Raw genomic sequence first — 22,304 nt, 5'->3', positions numbered from 1 at the left:
CCAATAATGCATTAGTTTAAAACTACTGATTACACAGAGAACTTCCGTGATTTTGAAATACTACCAGTGTCATGAATTACAGATTGAGACTTCATATAATCAGGGATTATGTGTCTTTAATTTTTCATTGACCAAAATCTATCAGAAATGGGAACGTGATAGCTTAATGGCTTCATGCTTAAATCTATGCAGACTGCAAACCAGTTGTGTCCTCTCTTGCCATCTGTTCCTTGATGGTACTTAATGATTAAGTCTAGTACTATAACGCACCCTAATTTTAAATATAACATTGTTTGAATGTATTTGTTAAGTACAGTGAAATGCTGGAACAAGCAATTTGGAAAAAATTCTACACAAGTGTACATCTCAAAGGGTAATAAATATTGACTGTTACTCTGTGTTTTAGCTTCCAGTAGCACAGTATTCACTTTTACACATAAATGTTTCTTGCCTACTGAAGTTGTATTTTTTTTGCAAAGTCCCACTAAATGGAATACTGAGGCTTACTCTTGCTCTCTTCCAAATATTTCAGTAATTACTGATACCAGAATGTTTGGATAGATTTCAAATAATAAAGCAGCATTTCCATTATTTACTATTAGCAAAAAAATAATAGACATGTACAAAATGTGTTTTACAAAGAAATTTAATACAGCAGTGTCCTTTTACTGTGAAAGTTAAAATAAAACCGGGGCCTTCACTGAAGAATAATTTATAATCTCCAATTTGCTTTAAACATTTGAAGCAACACCAGACAAAGCAGTACACTGAGGGAATGGAGTTATCAGAAGCACCTCTGCATATGGGACAAAAGCAGCACTGGCCTTCACCAGTGTACTGTTTGATCAGTTTTAAAATCAATCATAGTCAGAAGGTCAGTCTGCAGGAGTTACAGTATCAAATAATGGGGCAGATTCTGAAGTACGATACTGTCAGTATCTGAACCTTGTGATCACGCACATTCTAGAAACGTTGGTACAAGATGGCATACTTCAAACACCTCCTGCATCTGCCAGTATGATCAATTTCTGCTGTCAAAGATATTTCCATGCTAAATTTATCAAAAAGATAAAGAAAAAAAATCTTAACACTCCTTTTCTACACCTCTGGCACACATTCATCAGGACTTCTCTGTCGGTAGAAATGGATTTAAACAGATGACTTCCCTAAAGAATAATTTGTGACAGAGACTATCCACTGTTGAAGTGTGCAGAGAACTAACTTGGCACATTCTTACCTGAAAAACAGATGGCAATAAAATCCTTCCACCTCTCAAAGGGCATCATACAAGACATGCAAGCCCTGAGGCTGTAATGTATTGATGATACTGAACAATGTGATGGCCTGGTGATATTACACAATGCACACTTGACTATTACAACTGGAGAGTCGCAGTCTGGCTTGCTGAAGACACAAGAGATGCATGTTCTAGAGTTGCTCAAGTGTTCACTTTTCAACCCTGCTTAGCCATTGCATCTTTGTGCACTTACACAGGATCCAGTAAAAGGATGCTCTAATCCTAACTTGCAACAAGCAAGCGAATGTTGTGATTCATACTAACCACTCTTCTTTGCCTTTTTAGTGGGCATTTATGACAATCTACCTCTTACTTGTAAAACACCTTTATTTCTACCCTTGAGACAACACTGCTCAAGCAGCAATCAATGCATGGTTAAAATGATCATGTAGTCCTGCAGACATCTGCTCAAACGTCTGAAGATATCATTACAAATGCTGAGATATCCTTTACCACAAAATAAGCTCCATATTAATACCTCAATTTAAGGACACTTTGCTAACTCTGCACTTAGCAAAGATTGACTTTATGTGCCAGAAGTTTAATAGTTGTATCAAAGTTGTTTTGCCCCATGCTAACGTGAGTAGGAAGTAGGTCTAACATCAAAAGCCTTACGGCCCTTGCACAAAACCTCATTTCCTAGGATTATGTCCAACATCATAAACTATTAGGAGGCTGAAGCCCTATGCCTACTTTTACAAAAACACAACCAAGTAGCCTACAACAAATTGACTGGCTGGTGGGGATCACTGGGAACACTGCCAAGAACATATGAGTAGATACTGAGCACATGCAGACAGCTTTCCTACTCACTACCTTAGCTCTGCAGCATCTGCCCAGGCTGAACTACTCACAGGGTAGCTGCACAATGCCTAACCTCTGGTTGGCACTCGCAGCAGAGGAGCTGCCTAATTACTCATGGTTGAAGTGTGCTAGAATAGCTGTATCTGAAGCAGTGCCATAAGCCTTTGTGCTGAGTAACCCTGTCTCCCCCTTCTCCATCAATATGAACCTGCTGCGCCTCACGGCTTCAGGGCTGCTCTCACCAACAACTGCTCTGCTGGGTGGTCCCACTGTTAGTGGTATTACTTGCATGAAGAGACATCCCCTCACATCTCTACACTCCCAGGTTTACACATGAATGTGCAAACAGTCAGACAAAATCATAGTATATTCAAGGGGTCTGGTGACTGCTCTTTAACTTCTCCCTCCCAGGGTTTTAAAAAGAGCAGTGTCCAGAACAGCCCAGATTTATTTTTTGTCCTTTCTCTTTTCCTTAATAGTAATAAGGAAGATGCATGCAGGTGAGCAAAACGTAGGACAAAATAAAGAGAGGAAATAAAAAATTCACCTGTCATGTACTAAGCACACACTTGTATGACTGAATTAACACCTCCCCAAAATCCATAACTTCCAAGCTTACAGAGCAACAGCTGTCTTTACCATCACATAGTATGAAACAACTTTACTGCTATTGTTTCAACTTGACTATCAAATGTATTCTTTTCCTATCACACTAAAAGGTACTATGTCAAAAAAAAAAAAAAAAAAAAAAGCTTTCTACCAAAAATTGAAAATGCTGAATCATTACTCACTGCACCAAGTAACCTGGGTAAGCTCCCCGCAACAATCAATGAGAATGTGGATCAGCCTCTGCTCCACAGCTAGCAAAAGGTAAGCTGGCTTCCACCAAATTAAGAAGTTTCCCTGATGGAAAGGAAAATCTGTAGGATTCAGAGCATCACAGAACACTTAACATTGTCACACAAAATAAACACTCCTGGGTATTAAATAATTGAAAATTCCTAGAAGAAACAACTTGACAAACAAAACTTTTTCTGAGCAAGCAGATGAGAACCAGGAAGTCTGACAAACACACTTCACTACTTCAACAAATCTAAATATCTTACAAGGGTCTCATCTTGTTGGGTTTTTTGGTTGGTTGGTTTGTTTTTTTTTTTTTAATTGCAAAAGGCCTAGTAGCAAATATTGTTTGAAAAGGTAAAATTAGACTGCTGTAATACTTGCACTGTACTGCTTTCCAAATTGAACTAAAACAAAAAGGTAGCACAGGATGCAAGCGCATACAGTCTACAAAGGACAAGCAAGAAAGAAGATGGACATACCACAGAAACAAAGCACTGAGGACAATGAATACTGAAGTTTTGCTTCCTACTTTAAGCACTGTGTGTTTTTTTCCCCTGTCAGGGTCAAGGTCTTCTACTTCTGAAATGAGTTCACATTTTAAGATCTATTCAGACCAGTACTGATTAAAAGAATAACTGAAAACTATTTGACTTCGTGATTAACGCCTCAATGTAACTGACCATGAAAACACTGCAACCATTTACATCCACAATAATAGGGTGACAACGGTATGATTAGCTTTACATAAGTAAGCACTCACAGGTCTGGATCACAAGATGCAGCATGACTTTACACCAAACATCAGAGGGCATGAAGTGAGAAAACATTTTTACAATCTACCTTGGAAAGAACATTCTGCAAACATACAGGTAGTAGTTTGGAAGAAACATCAGAAACAGTTATAGAAGAAGCAGAATAGGGCCAGAAAGTTGTCATGAAAGATAGGAGGCAGCAAGCAGTAGAGAAGAGAAGCAAATAAACACTTACTGCCCTTACCAAATGACATTTGTGGAACTAACATGCTAAGATATTTAAAATATTAATATAAGGGAAAATAACTTATGTAGGATTTAAAAGCAATACACATTTCTGCAGTTGTCTTTATTTAAGCTTAAAAAACCTCTCACGAGATTATCAAGTTTGTATATACAAGTTTTTCTCTTCTACCCTAACCAACTTCCAGCACCACAGCAGTATGTACTTTGCTTTATTTGATAGTCATAGCACTACCAAAAATAATTTCTCCTTTGGAAGACTTGAAAAAATGTTCGCTCGTTTTATTCTTTACTTTGAACTTTGCTGAAGCTATAAATTCTCAAAAATAATTAGTCAGTACTTCAGATTCAAAATAGTCTAACCATAGGTAAGCATCTCAGCACACTGAGTATTAAAAACCACAGGAAATACTGATGTAAGATCACTGTAGTGAGATGACACCAAAACTACCTGAATATTGCAATTTCAGTGATTAAAAAGATCTTAAGTTGTAAAAATAGTGCCACAAAGATTTCCGTTAAATACTTTTGGTTAGAATGTTATGATTCTAGAATTTCCCTTTCTTATGAAGTACAATAAACCTTCTATAAGTAAATTAGTAACAATAAAATACACATCTTCATCTTTTTCCGTACCAATTTTTAGACTAGCAAGAGACAGATCTGAGCCCTTTGTACAGATTATTCCAGAGAATGAGACAAATTCAAATACAAGGCTCCTGGATATAAGGGGATTGCCAAAGAAAAGAAGTCACATTTCTTGTATAAATTTTATCCACATGAGCAACTTCATTGCTTCAGCACACTAGCTGAAATGTGTTGCAAATTTTGCGTTCACATCAATACACATACTACACATAGATACAAATAGAGCAGTACATGAAGGACCTTACCCCTGTTAACTACCCAAACCTCCAAGATAAACATACACATAAGGGCCTATAAAAGAAGTGCATTCTTTTAATCTTAAAACATTAATATTCTTGTTAAGATACAAACCTGCACTCTCTAAGTATGACATTTGTCTACATTCTATCATACATCAACTAGTATCTGTATGTTATTTTTGTCTGGCATACACAATACTCTAAATATACAGCAAGTATATTGCCAAGCTACCAGGAAATTACACCAGACATTTTTTGCTCAAGGGCTTATTTAAGAAAAACAAAGATACTACACAAACAAAAACTAGGCCAAATGTTTCCCTCCAGCTTAAAATAGGATAATATTCTGTAATAAACCTAAGCAGACTCTATCTCCTATCACTATAGAAAAGGAAGCAAGTTTCTGAGTATATCTAAATGTGCAACACATTCAAAGATTCACTCAATAGCCAGGGATATAATACAAGCCGCTTACGAGTTCATCCCTCACTATTTCCCAATCCAAAAACACAACACAAGATATTTTTTGCTTTTTCCTCAGAGTAAGCCAATGGCAAAGCACACCAAACGAGTCTGGGTCAAGCAGTATCCTTGCTTCGATTCAATGCCTTAACATCAATTAGTCCAATGAAACAAAGTGGGGGCATTTTGTAAATACTGCTTAACAACAACTGCCTAAGAGGCCATGCCTCTTTGGAGGATCTTAAGGCATAAATACAGGATTCTTTAAAACAAAGCAAACAAACAAACAAGAGACTCCCACACAGTTATTACCAAATAATCTCTGACCACTGAGGTCATGTGCTCTAACAAAGCAGCACTTTGAAAAAATGTCTTGATCCCTAAATAATTACTATGTAGGGAAAAGTGGTACAGTATGAAAGACAAGGAAGGCAACAAATTGGTATTTAGTTTAGAGAAAAAGGAGGAGGAACCAGAAATAAGAGGAACATATGAAAGAACACAAAGCTAAAAAGCCCCTTCTTAACAGAAGAAACAAATGAGGAAAAATAGAAGTAAGCTTCTCAAATTCAGCATAGGATTAAGGTGTGCTTGATTTAGCAACCAATTTGTCAGTTAACTAGATTAGTTTTTAAAAGAAAGATCAGAGCACAGCAACACTTTGCAAGGGTTTGTGGTGTAGAGATCCCCAAATTAGCCATGAAACCTGAAGAAATACAGCCTTGCCAGTGAAAAATGCAAGCTGATCAGCCCAGGTAAGATATTTGTAGCTAACCTAAAACTCTGGAATTTACTGCTGCTATACTACCAAGAAACATGGCAACATTGTAGGGTGGCTTGAGGCATCTCAGCCACTTGGGCAAACTGACCTTTCTGGTACAAAAATTAGAGCAAATCAAGTTGTGTATCGCCTTTCCTTACAACACAGGCAGCCAGGACAGTGGCAGCACAGAAGCAGAGGCAAGTAAAGAGCAGAGTCAGCCCTCCAAACAGAAATTTTACAACCAGCTGGAAAGCTCACCCAGCCTCAACATCGGGTGCTGCTAAGGGCAAATGATGCTTAGATGAACCACTCGGCCATCACCCCTGAACCGCTGAAGCACACAGCACAGCCACTAGTGCGAAACCAGGAGTTGTCTTCCCCTGGCTCAAAGTCCCACTCGTGGCACTCCCCACATGGTCCTGTGACGTCAGCTGAAGCCGACTCTCCCTTCTGTAAGGGCAGCTCTATTCAGTAGTGCTGCGCTGTGCTCTGTGGCTGTATCTCCTCCATTACCTTGCTCTGGCATCTCTGCCTTGTAGTCTTCAATGAAGTACACATAAGTCTCTACATATGAAACAGCCTTAACTGAGCTATGTTATAGAGGGAGACAGTTTGTCAGTACACTCTTACTTAACTTTCCTGACAATGAAACACATAAAACATATGCCTAGAAAGCTTTTAGTAAGCTTACTTCGTTATTTTCGTAGAGTGCTTTGAAACAGCATGTAGCATGCGAGTGAAATGCAAAATACTCTGAAAATAAAACTGCAACGCCATAGTGAATATACATTGTTTCCTTGCCAGAATATTTTCAATGCTGAAACAAGTTACTTTGATTTTAGATCTTTCAGCTAAGATTGCTATTTATGGAACAGGTAGATAGATGCAATAGAGCACCTCTGTATGTATTAAGATATATTTAACTCAGCTTTTATTGCCTGGCCTCAGCTTTTATTCCCTGGCCCCAGCTACTACCCTAGACTAAGGATGGGATAAGTAGTACGCTACCAAAAGAAATAAGGGGACAGAGTCAAAGAAAGATACTGAAGATAGCACATGAAGAAGAGAGCAAAGAACTGAATGTATACATGCAGAGGAAGGTTAGATTATTTACTTCGTAATCTTTCAAATACTGCAAGAAACAAGAGTGAACCACAGAATACTTTACTGCATGGAAATAAATCAGAGTAGACAGGATGAAGGGAAGTGGACATCAACTGTGGGAAAGGGTACCAAAGCATAAAAAAAAACCCTAGTAAAACAGAGACATAAGTAAAGATCAAACACTTCAAGCACTCCATGTTCAACCTATGCTTTTTTTTGCCCCTCAGCTATCAAAAACCCAAGCACCTCAGGTACCAGCCTATGTCCTCTTCATTTGCCCAATTTAAAGCTCACTGCAAGGAGATGTTCAAGTCTAAAATTAATCTTCGTTACACTATAAGAACTATCTTTTCCTTTTTTGTAATCAAAAGTTTTTAATTCCAACAACCTTAACTATGGTGCACATTCTGCTGGACCATTTATTAAAGAATTTGCTTCTTTACAAAAAAACTGAGCGTTAAAAATTTAGCTTTCCATAAGAAAAATCTAGGCCCTACTGCTGCAGAACCACTCTTAAGAGCAACAACTCTCACAAACTACTAGAGTGACATCCACCCTGCATCTGTGGAAGCCCACCAGAGCACGTCTGAAAAGTGTGAATCAAATGCATTTGCTTCAAGAAAGTGAGAAAGGTGCAGACTTAATAATATTTGACTTTTTTCTAAAATACATGCTCGTATTTCTACTGCCAAACTCACCAATTCCATTTTCCCCAAAACTTTTTTCCATTTCCCCGCCCAGCCAGAACCTGGCCAAAGCTGCCTCTTGCTATTTGGTCTCCTTCACAAGAAAGAGTTAATTGGATTGGCGGCATGTTCCTGCACTCTTTCACAGAGCCAGGCAGCTGGCTCAAGCACTAGGGATAGAGTCCAGTTTTCAGGGGAAGATATAGGCAAGCCAGAAGTATGGGCTGGCAAGCTCAACTGTTTGGAAAAAAGCGTACAACTAAAGACTGAGAGCTCAGAAAAGGAGTCAATGAAGCAGTCTACACATTCTAGGCACACACCACCAGAGTGGTGGAAGGAAACAGCCAGCCGGTCCACCTGGAAAATTCTATGGGCGTGAAAGACCTGCATGTGGATCCAGTCAGTGAAAAACTGTGAGAGAACGGCAAAAGGGAGAAAAACAGGAGAACAACAAAATACTTCATCCTTTGAAGTAGTTTTCAGCATGTCTGCATGCAACAACTGATATGGATAGTATTGATTAATATGTTCAATTCAGACAAAAGTTATGAATGGAACACTGTGATGAAAGCAGACAGGTTCTCCAGACGGTGGATTAAATTAACTCAGTTTCAGAGTTCGGTTCTATACATTACCAATTCTGCATACAGTATTTGTCCAATAGTTCCTTTAAAACCGATCCATGTCCACAAATACAAAGCATAGTAAAATAAAACCATTAAAACTAAAATACAGTTTCAAGTCTTTGTTACTTGACCAAATATTAATGGTGGTGCTAAATGTAATGAAAGTCCCAATCTTTCAATTACTTGCAGCTGTCTATTTTTATTCAAAGGAACTACTAAGACTCTTGTCTGTTTGGGAACCACAGTTCATTACTGCTACAAGACTTTCAGCATTTCTTACACAATCCTCTTGGAATTCAATTAACAAGTATCAGAGAACAAGACCTATCAGAAGTGAAAATAAAAAACCCTCAGAAAACGAGTGTTTCTGTAAGAATACCTTAATCTTTTTGGATCAGAAGAGTATACAAACAGTACAATACTAAGACTAAAAAAAATGAGGTGGTGTTAGCTAGGTTCTGGAAAATTATCTCTAGGACAACTAAGTCTTATTTTACTGTAATTGCACCTAGATGCGCAACAGGTGACTAATCCATTGAATTATACTGTTTCATTTATTTTAGTAGTATACACAACATTTTACTCAAGTATATGAGCACTTCATAATGGTGGAAGTATTATAGTGGTATAGTAAAGTTATAAAGTATTCTTGGTATGTTCCTCCACCTCCTTGCCATGGCAGAACAGCACTGCAGTGATCTCTTGCATTCTGATTTATTTCCAAGAAGCATGACCCCTTTTTGTTTCAAAGAACACAAAGATAAAGGCTCAGATTTAGAAAGACAGATGGGTTTCTATCCAGAGGTATCAGATACTGACTGATCCCAGCAGAAGGTAGGTAACCAAATACTTTTTAAGAACTGGACCTAAATTTAAACAGGAAATGAGAGACATTCTCTCAAGTTAGGAGCTAATATTGTAACACTGGAAGTCTCCTTAATTAAAAATAAAATTTAAAAAATAAAATAATAAAATTGGCCTGTAGCATCTCCAGCAAAGGAAGAGCTCTTCAGTTGTAACTGGACACCGAATGGAATCTGTGTAATTTTCTCAAGTAATAAACTGTCCAAAAAGTCAAAAGCAAAAGACATACAAGGAATGCAATGAATCAGTCTTTCTCATGTATGAGGTACTAATAAACTCAATGCTGATAAAACCTGACCATCTCGGTACCATTATCCTTCAGCTATTCCAATGCTGTTATCTATTTCCTCTGTCTGAATCATTACAATTGTTGAAAATAAATTTGGTCTAGACAAGCACAAGGAGAAACAAATGCCATACTAACAACTCTCACTTGTAGCTGACAGAAGGCAGGATTAACTCTTCTTTAACTGAACAAAAAACCTTCTCTAAGTAACAAAGCCACTTTTTTTGATTGTGTAACTGTTTACAAACTGTGCCTAATCCAATATTAACACTTACTTTTATGGTCACAGAATTTGTTTTTTTAACATTTGGCAAAAATAAAGTAAGTATTTAAGTACGTATAAAGCAGGACCACAGCACCTCTAACAGTCTCCACTTGTTCATGCTTTTAATGCCCTTTAAAGTATCTAACGCTGCCATGGCTTTCAAACCATAGGAACCCACCTACATCACCACCACATCACAAAGCCCTTAGCTGACAGGTACGCACTAGCTGTATTCTCACACCAAAACATGAACAGCCTTAAATATCTCAAAACCAGTGGAAGTAGTAAGCACCGTATAACACAACTCATGTAAAAAAACCCAACTTCTAGTGGTGCTTTCCACATACTTCCACGAATGGCACTCCTGGTGACTTCTGCAAGTACAACATTTCTCTATAGCTTCTAGAAGTGCCAGAGGTCCTAAGCGCAGATCTCTAGTTGTCATGTGAAGTAAGTCATTGAGAGCTTTTAAAAAAAACCAAAACACAAACATTCTGAAGAAAAATATTTTGAAGTCAGGTGATACAAATTTTTCTGCCACATTTCCTGAACATATGGTAGTTAAGACTGAAAGGAAAAAAAGAGAGATACTAATAAAATGGAAAACACTGAAAATAAGTTATATTGATGATTAGTTGGAGCTGCATCTTTTAAATGTTTTTGCAAATGAAGACACATGTTTAATAGGTGGATATTCAAAGTGAACAGGACTAGAAGTTAACACAGGTTTCCACAGTGACTTCACCAGCGATGGAATCTGTCTGCAAAACATGAAACATTTTTTCCCCTCTTTCAATCCTGGCAAAAAAACCAAAACAAACTAACCCGCCCCCCCGCCCAAATAAGAACAGGGTTCTGGAAGCTTCAAATCTAAGTAGCAATCAAGCATAATATATTTCAGTCCCCCAAAAATGTATTTTAAATAAAATACATCTTCCAGCATAGTTACATATCTGTAAAATTAGTTTTATTTATACACCACCCCTTTCACACGCACCTCTAGTTTAAGGTAGAAACTATTTTATTTTAAATTTACATCTCGTGTTTTTTTTGTTTTGTTGGGTGTTTTTTTGGGTTTGTTTTTTTTGGTTGTTTTTTGTTTGTTTTTTTTTTTACACATACACAACTCCTCCTAAGTAAACTACAGTAATCATGGTATGGGGTCAAAGATGCACAAAGTCAAAGCCAAATTGAACACACAGTGCCTTAAGCATAGGGATGGTCCCTCTCAGCAGCTTTCCATTTTACATACATGTATCCAACATATGTGCCAGATATCAATTTATACTCTTAGTATTCAAAAAAATTACTGATAAAGTTTAATTTCAAGACTGTATTCTTCAAAATCACCGTGTTCCAGTACTAAATTGACCTTCCAGCTGTCAAACATTTTTTACCAAATAGAAGCTCTACATGTTAAATGCATGGTCATAATTGACAAGCTACTTATTTTATAAGCAGTCCAAGAAAAATAAAATTGTAAAATAAAAACAGTATGCTTCAGTGAATACATCACTTAAAATTCTTATTAAAATATGCCAAAGACACTCAGATTTTTTTCAGAAAGTTTAATTCCAGCAAGTTATCCATATGTCTCAATATTACAGAAGTGAATACTTGGAATTTTAGCTGAACAGAAATAGGTGACAAAGAAAATACTGGTTTCAAAAGGATGTGAATTCAAACTTAAATGTGGTTATGTGTAGATCTTTTTACATAGATTAGTTCTACAAGCTGAATACCAACAGCAAAAACTTTTAAAGTACTAAATATGAGTAAAAACTATAAACAGAGTAAAAAGATGCTCATCACTGAGCAGCTTTCCTGAGAAACAGCTGTCAACACAAGCTGCTCACACACTGATGTATCTAGATCTATCCAGCCACCCATAAGCCTACATTTTTTCATACCTATACAACCAAGAGATGTATTTCTCTGCAAAGACTTAAAATATCGAAAAAAAAAAAGGTATGGAGAAATTTTTTCCACTAGTAACATTTTTATGATTATATCACTTGACACTTGACAAAAGTGTTACTCTCTAGCATTACAGTAGCGGGCAACATTGCAGTCAAAACTATGATTAACAAAAAGTTGCTAAAGTTATAAAGAAATTTTTCTAACAATCAGAGGTTTTCAATAAACAATTTATAAAACCATGTAAAAATGTTTCTTCTGTAGTTCATAGGCAGAAAACATTCTACACTCAATTAAAATATCAGCTTTACTGCACAACTGCTATCTACTCTAATTTGGAACTGTGAAAAATAAAGTGGAAGAAGCTAAAGGATCGTCCATTTGCTCAGTAAAAAACATTAGGTGACTCGCATACGATCCTGAAGTTGTTTGTCATGTGAACCAAGATATGTGTTAGAATCTTATTAGCCAAGCAAGTTTATTCAAAATTTTGTTTATGAGCATGACTTACAGCAGAACAAACCTTTATGCTTCTCAGTGGAAATCTGGGAAGCTATTTACAGTCATCCAATTTTCCAGTAAGTTCTACATATCATGATTCAGCCTGTATTACGGTATACATCCTGCAAATACATCACTCGGACGTTAAACTGTAAAGAGTATCCGTTATGCTCCAAAGTCTCCTCTTAACTGACCACATGACTACTCCAAGTATAAAAGAAAGAAATTTACCAAGGTCAATATGGGGGGGGGAAGAGTTTTCATAAGAAAGCAAAACATACCAGAGAAACAAGAGAAGAGCAAAAAAAAAATCCCAAGGCACAACTTGCACACACTTACATTTGCAGCATGACTTCGTTCAGAAACACGCCATCCACTAGCGCCACATATTCTTCCAGGTTGGTCCCATTTCCTCCAGCTAACGGTCCAAATGTCTTAACCTAAAACATATAATCATCACCACTGTGACACTAACTCCACCTTATTCTCTGCCGCAAGGCATTTATCTTCAAACAATGAGCAAATAAATGACTAATGTGTGAGGAAAAATGAATGCTTACCCAGGTGACAAGAGGGCTAGCCATGAACTGCTCCAAAAGGGGTGTGAATATTTCGTTCTCCATTTTACAAAAAAATTGTTAACATCAATGTAGCTCCTCTGATGCAAAAAAATACGAGAAGTCCTTCACTGTAGCAACTCTCTGAAATGCTCCAAGGATTTAGCTGGAGTAAGCGAACCCCATTTTTACCAAGCAATGCAACAGCAACAAAAAAAGTCAGTGCACTGGCAACTGGGATTTATCTTCCTCTTTCAAGAAAAAATGCATTTGGAAGTCCATCTACGCGGATTTCAGCCTTTCCATTGATGTCTCTCCCCTCCTACATACCGAAGGGGCAGAAGGAAGGAAGGAAAGAAAAGAGGGAGGCTGCCTAGCTACTGGGATTCTGCATCAGACAAAAAAAAGAAAGGAAGGAAAAATCTGCTTCAGCAGCGGCAGCTCCTCAGAAAAGGAGAAATTCCAGTAAAACTCTGCAAGCTCATCCTGCCCCTTCCCCACAAAAAAAAATATCCAGACGAGGAGAGGCGAAGAGGGGCAGAGACCCCCACCCCCACTCACAGCTAAGCCCCCCAGGCTCCTTCTGCACACAAGAGAATCCCTCTGCCCTCCACCCCCCGCCCCCCCCCTCGCAATGGCACAGACAGCCCGCAGAGAGGGAACCAGCCCCCGGCAGGGATGAGAGGCTATTTTAAATCGGTTCCCTTTTCTAAAACCTTCCCTTTTCCACTAAACTACGACGCAAGATAGGGACAGGACCGGCACACGCCGCCTCGCCCCACAACCTCGCCCTTCCCCCGCACTGGCCGCTCCCCCCGTCCCCTCCCCTCAGCTCTCTCCTCGGCCCCCCGCCGCCTTGCCCCCCCCCCCTCCCCCGCTCCTGGAGCCCCCCCCGACCCCCTCCCCAGCCCTAACGTCCGGGTCCAGCTGTTCGCCTGCAGCTCTGCCACCCGCCCCCCCCCCCCCCGCGGCAGCCTCCCACGGCACCAGCTCCGCTTCCCACCCCCTTCTCCCAAATAACGGCCACCTCGCCTCAGCCACCCCGCCCGCTCCGCATCTCTCCCTCCCTCCCTCCCTCACCGACGGGAGGTTCTAGCGTATGGATCCCTCCGCCCCGGTCTGTGTGCGCGGAAGCCGGTTATCCCTCCGCCACCCCGGGTCCCTTCCTTCCCCCCCGCCGCCCTCAACCGCCGCTCGGGGATGGCGGCGCAATTAGAAAGGGGCGGGGCCGACGGGGAGTAGCAGGGGGGGAGAAACCGCTGCAGGACTCGTGCCCGGCGCGCGCACGGCCGCGGCGCTGCGGAGATGGTGGCGCGCGAGCCCAACGGCCGCGCCGCGTGAGGGGGGCGGCGGAGGCGGGAGGGCCGGCAGCCTCTGCCCCGCAGCAGCAGGAGGAGGAGGAGGAGGAGGAGAAGCGGCAGGGGCCCGGTACACGCAGGTCTGCCCCCGAGGTGCGCGAGGGAGATGCTCTTTGATTCCCTTTTGGGAAAAAAAGGTGCCCGTGAGGAAAAACTCGTCGTGGGGGAAGAAAGGGGGGTGGGGAAGGGGAGTCACTGACGCCCTTGAAGAGAAATATGGGGGATTAATCGCACAATCCGCACGCATCCCAACCACAGCCTCCCGCCTTTCGGGGGAGGGGGAAGGAGGACAGGTTTTTCCTAAGGAGGTGAAATCTAGACACACCCACGTTAACGCAAAATCCAGCCTTCTGGAGAGATTTAGCGGGGAAAGAGGAGCGCAGGGAGGGGGGCGACCTGGTTACAGAAAAGCAAATTATGACAAGCAATTTGCGTGCCTAAGCTATTGTCCTTAAGCTATCTCCTGCCACTTGTGTTTCAAATCTCCAATACTGCATTAACATACGGGACCGTATCTGCTTAATAGATTATGTACTTTATTGACAAAGCATTTTAAAAAATCTCAAACTAAATCCAGCTTGTCTTCCATGTAGTATAAATTGCAACAGCATTTTTCCAAATACCTTTAGTTTTACATGCACAGTAAAAAAAAAAAAAAATCAAAACAAAACACAAAACAGTGCAGTAAAAGTGACTGAAATTAAGTCCTTGTGAAAAACATCACAGTAACAACTAAACAGATTAGTTTTTTTAACCCAAGTACTGGATATAGTATTTGTCCTAATGGTCCAAGATTAGAAAAAGAAATTCCAATCATGACCTTTTCCCCACATGTGAAACTGAAGAGATTGTCTAAGTAAAAGATTAGACAAATAAATTATAGATCTTGAAATATTAGTATGTAATCTGTATTCTAGGGATTTTTTTTTTTTAAACAAAGTTGCATAGTTAAATGACTTTGTTTTGATTCTCACAATTGTACATTTTCAGCAAAAATCAGGTCTTTCCCTCCCAAACCAGATCTTTAGAGTAAACTCTTAGTCCTCCTGCAAAACAAAAGAAATAAGAGCAAAGGAAAAATCTGCCGTCGGATCTGAATAAGAATCTGGTGATCCATGGGTGAAAAAACTGCCAATAAACTACTAGCCCTTAAAGGCAACTACAAAAGCATTTTTGTAAAAGCCTGATTAACCAACCACTAAGTTCCCTGTGTCTGGCAACAGTATATAATATGCAATTGTGCATGCAATACTATGGAACTTCCCTGGCACATCATTTTGTTTCTTGTGGGCTCTAATGAGGCAGTAATGACTTTGGCATAAAGCAATTCCTAGGAATTAGAGGCTGGCTAGTAGAAGTTGATAGCCCATGTAGTAGTTACATGTTAATTACACCAGCTGTCTCATGAGTTCCTGAAAAACATTTTATACTGAGATTTCATAGCATTGAGATAAAGATTAAACAGTTTTAGATGTTTTTAGTTCCATCCACATCATCCAATTTGCATGCATTCTCAGCATTGCTGTTGGTCAGTGTTCCTGCAGAAAGACAATATTTATTTTAGATAAATACTGCATAATATCTTTATGAAATACATTGTAAGCTGTTTTATCTCAGATTATTTACAGTTCCTTATTAGAACTGGAGATTAGTACAAGAGAAGATTTCAGAAAAGGTGTCCAGAAACAGTCATATGAGTTTTGTTTTTATTTGGATTTGTTGTTTTGTTGGAGTTTTTTTTAGACTAAAGGCCCTCAAAACCTGTGAAGAAGCCCTATAGTTTCTGTAGCTTATACTTTGTCAAGCCAAGTGTAAGCATATTTATCTTATTTTCAGGTGTACACAGATACCAATCAGAACGAATTGCTGAAAGGGTAGCTATTTACAATGCAGTAATAACTAGAAGAAATTGGATGAGCTAGAGATTGTTCAGTTGCCTTTAGCGTTCATCACGTAGGCACTGGCAGGATACCTACACGTGGTAGGGACATTGTTGGTACCTACTGGTGTAGCCAGGCTTGACTATTTGGGGCTCTCCTGGACCAGCTCACTCACTTGCTTGTGCTCAGCTGCAGGGCAATGCAAGCTAGTTATTTAAAATGCAGCCATCTAAGAGACTTGAGGCAACTTGCCATAGGACAGGAAGCTGTCTACCTTTGATTGCTGAGTCCTTGTTTGACAGACATCCCTTGAAATGAATTAAAAGGTAGAAAGATAGGTTTGTCTTTTGAGTTGTTTTTCTGATCCCAAACTGAATATGGAAGGCTTTGATTTTTAGCGTGGCTTTCAGGAGTATTGATCTAGGAAATACTTAGAAGTCACAGCTCTACTTCAAGTGGCAGGGCAACATCACTATAACCTGTAGCTTGTGATGTATTTGGCTGCATTGTTTTAGCACTTTTTACCTGGGAAGACTCCTAAAAGCAAGTTTGATGACTACACTTATAGTGGTAAATCCCAGCACTTTCCTACTACAATTTAGTACCAGCTGAGGAAGTTGGCAACTTGAGTTAACTGACCCAGAAGCAGAGAAGGCTGGTAACAGGTGGTTGCTTATGTCTCAAACTGTGAGCTGACTGAAATCCTCCTCCCTCCAGTCCTTTGCCCCCACAGTGGAGCATCTGGACTCTCAGGTGTCTATTGAGGTGTATGCTTAGACCAGTACCACTTCCTCAATTAGCAAACCAGTGGGCCACCTAAGATGGTAAGAACCCGTTTTTGCTCCTCCTCTCATAATCCCAGCACTGTACACCTCCTAAAGATCACACTCTAGCTTTCAGATTTCATTAGTGTACATGCAGCTCTCCTAAACTGTATGATTCAGTTTGAAATTATACATCTATCTTCTCCTTGGAAAGTAAAATACTCTATTTTGGCTATAATAGAACTGTTAAGATAGTTTGAATGATTCTTTTACTTCGAAACAATAAAATGCAGAAACTTTGTCATTACACTTAAGTTTTAACTATTCTAGGAATGCATATTCAGGAATATTTTGGAATTTAAATTACCCTTTTTATAATTTGAAAAAATGCACAAAGAGTAGTCTTGTTCTCTCACATCTCCATTCTCTAGAACAGACATGTCAGTATTTAATACGGTATGTGACCTACTACTTCTGAAAGAACAGATTTAGAGATTAACTTGTTATTTGAAATGTAGTGTTTGTTCTTCTACAGGTAAAGTATCGCCATCTCATTTCTAGTGCATCTCCTTTGGTACCACAAAGATTCTACACAGAAGACAATGGAAATTATAAACAATCTGTGCCTAGACCCCAGATATACAAATTACAGAATTACTTCATGATCTCACTTTAACTTGTTTTTCTCATATGCCTGTTGTTGCAAAATAAAAATTGAAAAAGAATTACTAGAACACAAAGTGATGCCTTAATTCTGCAGACAGCAGGAAAGCATAACTGTGTACAGCCCCATTTACCTCGTCAGAGTTTGTCAAAAGATTTCTGGTCAGCCCTGCCCACAGTGAGCCAAGGGAGGGGACTGTTTTGGGAGAAGAGTATAAACAATCTACCCATCTTTAGCTGATGCAAGAGACAGTGGTTTTCTCTTCCTCTCCTACATAAGCAAAGGAAAGAGGTGGCAGAGAGAAAGCTCTTGCTGCTGTTTGTGCCTACTGATATGCACTGCCAGGTTGCTAGGCCTTTGCCTGGCCTGATGAAACTTCAGAAGAGGGCAAAACAGGAACCAAGTGTGGATGCTTGGGATCCACAGCAGGGTTATGAAAGTGCAGTCAGAACTAGAATTTTCTGAATATGGACTGACTTGACAGGACAGTGGCTAGTGAAAACTGCAAGCTAATGACAAGGGCAGTCACCTTCCTTGTCCTATGATTTCTGCCAGAGAAACTTGTTTCCCCTATCAAACCAAGGCTATAGGAATAGATGGGTCAATAAAGGGAAGAGTAAGGGCACTGAGGGGTTGAGTCTTTTCAAGTATGGCTAGGAATTCCCAAAGGTCCCACGAGTGCAATAGACTAAAAGTTACTTCTTGTTCCACAGGAGTGGAAAGAAGGGGAAATCCCTCTGTAACATGAATAATGAAGTGGAAATTGCACAACAATTCTTCAAAATTTCTTCCCTGCTACTGGATCTGCTCTGATGTTACCAAAATTCCCCATCAACTTTAAGGGAACTTTCTGAGCAAGAACTGTAAGTAACCTCAGAATGAGAGTATTTTGAGTGAAAAATTAAGAACAAAACAGTAGGGGCTTGGGAAAGTGACTGCTGTCCATTTAAGTTTTTTTAGAGACCCCAGACATTTTACAGTTTTATGTCCAGTTATACCTATACCAAGTAGCAAGAAATAAGTATAGAGACAGCAGACAATATCCTGTATGGATATCTGTGATCCAGGCCAGTTCTCTGCATCAGCATCAATGCAAATGCATCAGAATTTCCTGTCAGGCAGAATGCTAGTTGCAAGAACAGGTGTTTACCATTTCCAGCCATGCCTAGCTAACATAAACACATCAATCTGATTCCTTTTTAGCCATGTGGATATTGAATCCATAATTTTGAATTGAATTACATTTAAAAGTACAATCTAGCACATTCACACAAATCTAGTGGTGGCTTCCAATAATGATTTGTTGTTAAAAATAAACAATGACTTGATTATAATAAGTTCTAACTTTAAGTACTTAACTACCTTTTTTAAATTCACTGCATCTTAAAGTCAAGAGAGGTCAATGCAGTATATTGACAGGGATAGAACTGCAACAGTAGAGCCAGATTCTAACTCCTACTATATCACTGAATTGCACATTAGACAAGTCTTAATTTTCTTGAAGAACTACATGGGTACTTAAACTGTGAAACAGTTGGTGAAAGTATTATATTTAATACTGCTATTCATCTGAAGAGGGAGGTGCTTACAGCTTTTTGTTCCTTTTCAATCAGTTGGACTGGCAGGAAGGATGTTACTGTGGCAAGTCAGCCGATGTCATCAAAAATAAACAACAAAGTATTTATCTTGATTTTTAATTTTAATAGCCATTCCTAAATATTTCCATAGGCTTAGACTCCTAAGAGAATGTCAGACAAATACTGCCTTACAAAAAAAAAAGCATTTGAACTTAGTATTACAATTCAGATCTTTTTCCTGCTTAGCCAATAAAACATTTATCTGTCTTTCTGACTTTCTTCTGTGAACTACAATCTTGTAATACTGTTGTCTATGAACTTCCCTTTGTTATTTGCTGCATACAAAGAAGACAGATTTTTTTTTTTTTTTGAAAGCGAGCATTAAACATTACAGCAAGAACAGCAGTTACCTAGGACAATAGTATTGGTACTAACTTCTGTTGTGGCCAGCAGAGTGAGACTGAGCAAAAGCTCTTGCTGACATGCCTTCTGTCAAACAAGTTCCTGCCAGTATGAGTAGTGTTTCTTATGAACTAGGTCAGGAAGATGAATTACAGGGCACACTATGCATTTCGTCTGACAAGAAGCAAAGTGCAGCCCAGTCTGCTAATTGTTAGCAATTACAGCTAGCTGTGTATATGCAGATTGGTGGCTAGAAAAACAAGACGCTGTTAATTGTATCAACAGCACTGTGCCATCTTGGATCCCTAACATCCAGAAATGTTGAGCTGATTTTCTTCTCTAGTGCTTTCCTTTAGTATGGGGCACTCTCACCATTCAGCTTAGCAAAACAGAAGAGGTTTTGTATCCCTTGGGAAAGACCTTCTTACCTCTTCAAACTCCAGTTGCCTCAGTTTCATTTTATTATGACATTAAGTTTGCTTTGCTTCACACAGCACCACATTACTGGTAATTGCCTCCCTATCCTTTGCCACAGATTCTTGCTGGTACCTCCCTACTTTCATCCACATTTTTGCAGTCTTGATGTCACTTGACCCCAGTAGCTTGGGCAATGCTGGCATGAAACCCGTATTTATCAGCTCGCCAGAGGTTATTAGCTTCAATTTCATAGAGCCCTGCACCACCTTTGATGTTAGCATGTCTCATTAGAGAGGCATTCCTCACCAGCTGGAGATGGTGTTTAGGATCTTCCCCAGGTCAGTAAATAATGAACCGGATAGAGTACATTTGTGTTTGAGATTTCAGTTTTTGTGCATGGACTTAGTTATGCCCACAAGAAGAATGAAAAATACACAACACTAAGAATATAATTGTAGTAGAATAATTTCTGTTCAAATCTCTGTTCTTCTGAGCTCCCTCCCTCAGGATTATCTATTCATTTTCATGTCTGACTTTACCCCTGGTTATTTGTCAGATTATTTACGTCTGAAAACAGCTTTTCTCTCTATGAAATACCAGTGAAACAATTGAAAGCTTTTAAGAAATCCCTATTTTGCCTTTGGGAAAATCCTTTGACAAGCTTATAGAGCAAGAAAACACAAGTTATTCTTTTACATCATTACATGAAAAAGACTGATATTAAAACATTTGAACTAATTAATAGAAAAAACTGAAGGTCAGAGAAAATAATTAATGCTGGATAAAAAATGGTAATTACACTTACTAGATAGCATTCCTGATTAAGCTTCTTGCAAGAGTGTGGATCATGAGCCATCTAAAACTGGGAACAGCCTACTCATTCACACCTCTTTGAGAGGCCACTGTTAACTGTAAGACCCCTTTGTTTGCATTATGTCCAGATGGTTCAATTCACTGCAACACCAGTTTAATTGTGAAATCAATTTAATTGGAGATGAACACAAGATTGGAATTCTTACCTATTCCAGTTCATCTCTGGAAAATATGCCATAAAGGTTTGTAAAGGCACCTCAAAATTGCAATGTGTTGATTCAGAGCAGGTTTTGTGAATCACAGTAAACGCTAGGGCTGTTTTCAGTAGCACGCAATTACTGGCATGTTCATATCATCTTCACTTCTATTACATCTACTGAATGAGCTAATGGTGTATAGTAACAATACTTAGGTTATTTTCAGTAGTCTATTAGAAGTAATCTTGAGAAGGAACTCCAAGGTTCTTATTAGGTATACGATCACAGTGTGATAGCTACCATTATACTAAATAGAAAAATGGTGTTAAGTAGAAGCAATTAAAATAGTGACCACTATCACGCATTAAAAAGATCTGAACTTCTTACCTATTTCCCTTTCTCTTATTTTCTGATATTTTTATCCTGCCATTTTTTACCCAAATCTACCCCATTTTTAAAATTTTTATTCAAGTATTTTTCTATGATGGCTAATGTTCCTTCTGCTAAAACCTACAGTGATGCCTTTGGTCATTTTGTTTAGGCTTTCCTGAACCACTGTCGTATCAACAGCTGTTTCCTGTATATTCCTTTCCAGCATCTAAATATCTTCCTTCTGTGGATTCTTCACAGCAGCTTTATATACTTATAAAATGCTCTATTTTTTTTCCTAAGGTGGTCATACAATACTGAAGTTCTTGATTTTTTACATACTGCTCTGTAACAAGATTTCTGAGATCATCCAAGTTAAGGGTATAGCATAGTGTGCTGGTAGCTTAAAGGTCAAAGGATGGTTTGGCAAAAGAGTAATTTTTCCCCATAATTTCAGGCTTACACTGAGATGTCAGATTTGTTTTTTAATCTATTATGAAGCAATTTCAAACATTACTGATTTTCTAATGCTTATATTAATAAACAATCTGCTAAAATGATTTGATTTGTTTGATATTTTTTAATAACCTAGGTAAGATTAGAATTCCGATTTCTGTGTATATGTCTTGATTCCTGTTTGATAATTCTTGTGTGGTCCAGAAAGGGTTTATTTTTGCTTAAGATTATTACTTTGAAATATTAGTAACAGGTCAAAAAATGTATAAAATATTAACCGTAAGTAGGATAACATTGTAGCCCTTTTCACAGGGTTTTCCAGAAAACACTATACTAAAATAGTGAATACTTCAAAATTTAATCCTTAAAATTCTTTTCAGCTACTATGACCTACAGGGCATTTTTGATCATAGTAGTAGTCCACCTTAACAGTCTACCTTAAAAAGATGAGATTATTCAGCTTGTTAAGTCTGTATCTCTATAAAAGGAGAACACCTTAACAAAGAATGGTTTGTTGCTGACCTGCAGCTGGTTATGGTATTTCATCTGA

At 38.8% G+C, this 22,304-nt stretch overlaps 1 protein-coding gene across 20 annotated transcripts in view; it reads right to left on the bottom strand.

Moving 5' to 3' along the window:
* The window catches only part of CCDC88A (coiled-coil domain containing 88A), an 87,115-nt gene extending 73,047 nt beyond the window's left edge, over window positions 1-14,068 (bottom strand). For 6 of the 20 annotated variants that reach the window (XM_030023434.2, XM_041125515.1, XM_041125517.1 and 3 more), the window contains exons 1-2: window positions 12,861-13,378; window positions 12,640-12,740 (exon numbers count right to left, since the gene is read on the bottom strand). In XM_030023434.2, coding sequence (XP_029879294.1) covers window positions 12,640-12,740; window positions 12,861-12,923 — 164 coding nt within the window. In that variant the 5' untranslated portion in view covers window positions 12,924-13,378. Of the gene's footprint in view, window positions 1-12,639; window positions 12,741-12,860; window positions 13,380-13,884; window positions 13,902-13,937 lie in introns of those variants that run through there. The other 14 variants (XM_030023435.2, XM_030023441.2, XM_030023442.2 and 11 more) reach the window with 7 other exon arrangements.
* Between the last annotated feature and the right edge of the window lie 8,236 nt (window positions 14,069-22,304).

This window comes from Aquila chrysaetos, chromosome 8 (assembly GCF_900496995.4).
Source record: "Aquila chrysaetos chrysaetos chromosome 8, bAquChr1.4, whole genome shotgun sequence".
Taxonomy (NCBI): Eukaryota; Metazoa; Chordata; class Aves; order Accipitriformes; family Accipitridae; genus Aquila; species Aquila chrysaetos.
This window is presented reverse-complemented; position numbering and strand designations above follow the sequence as displayed.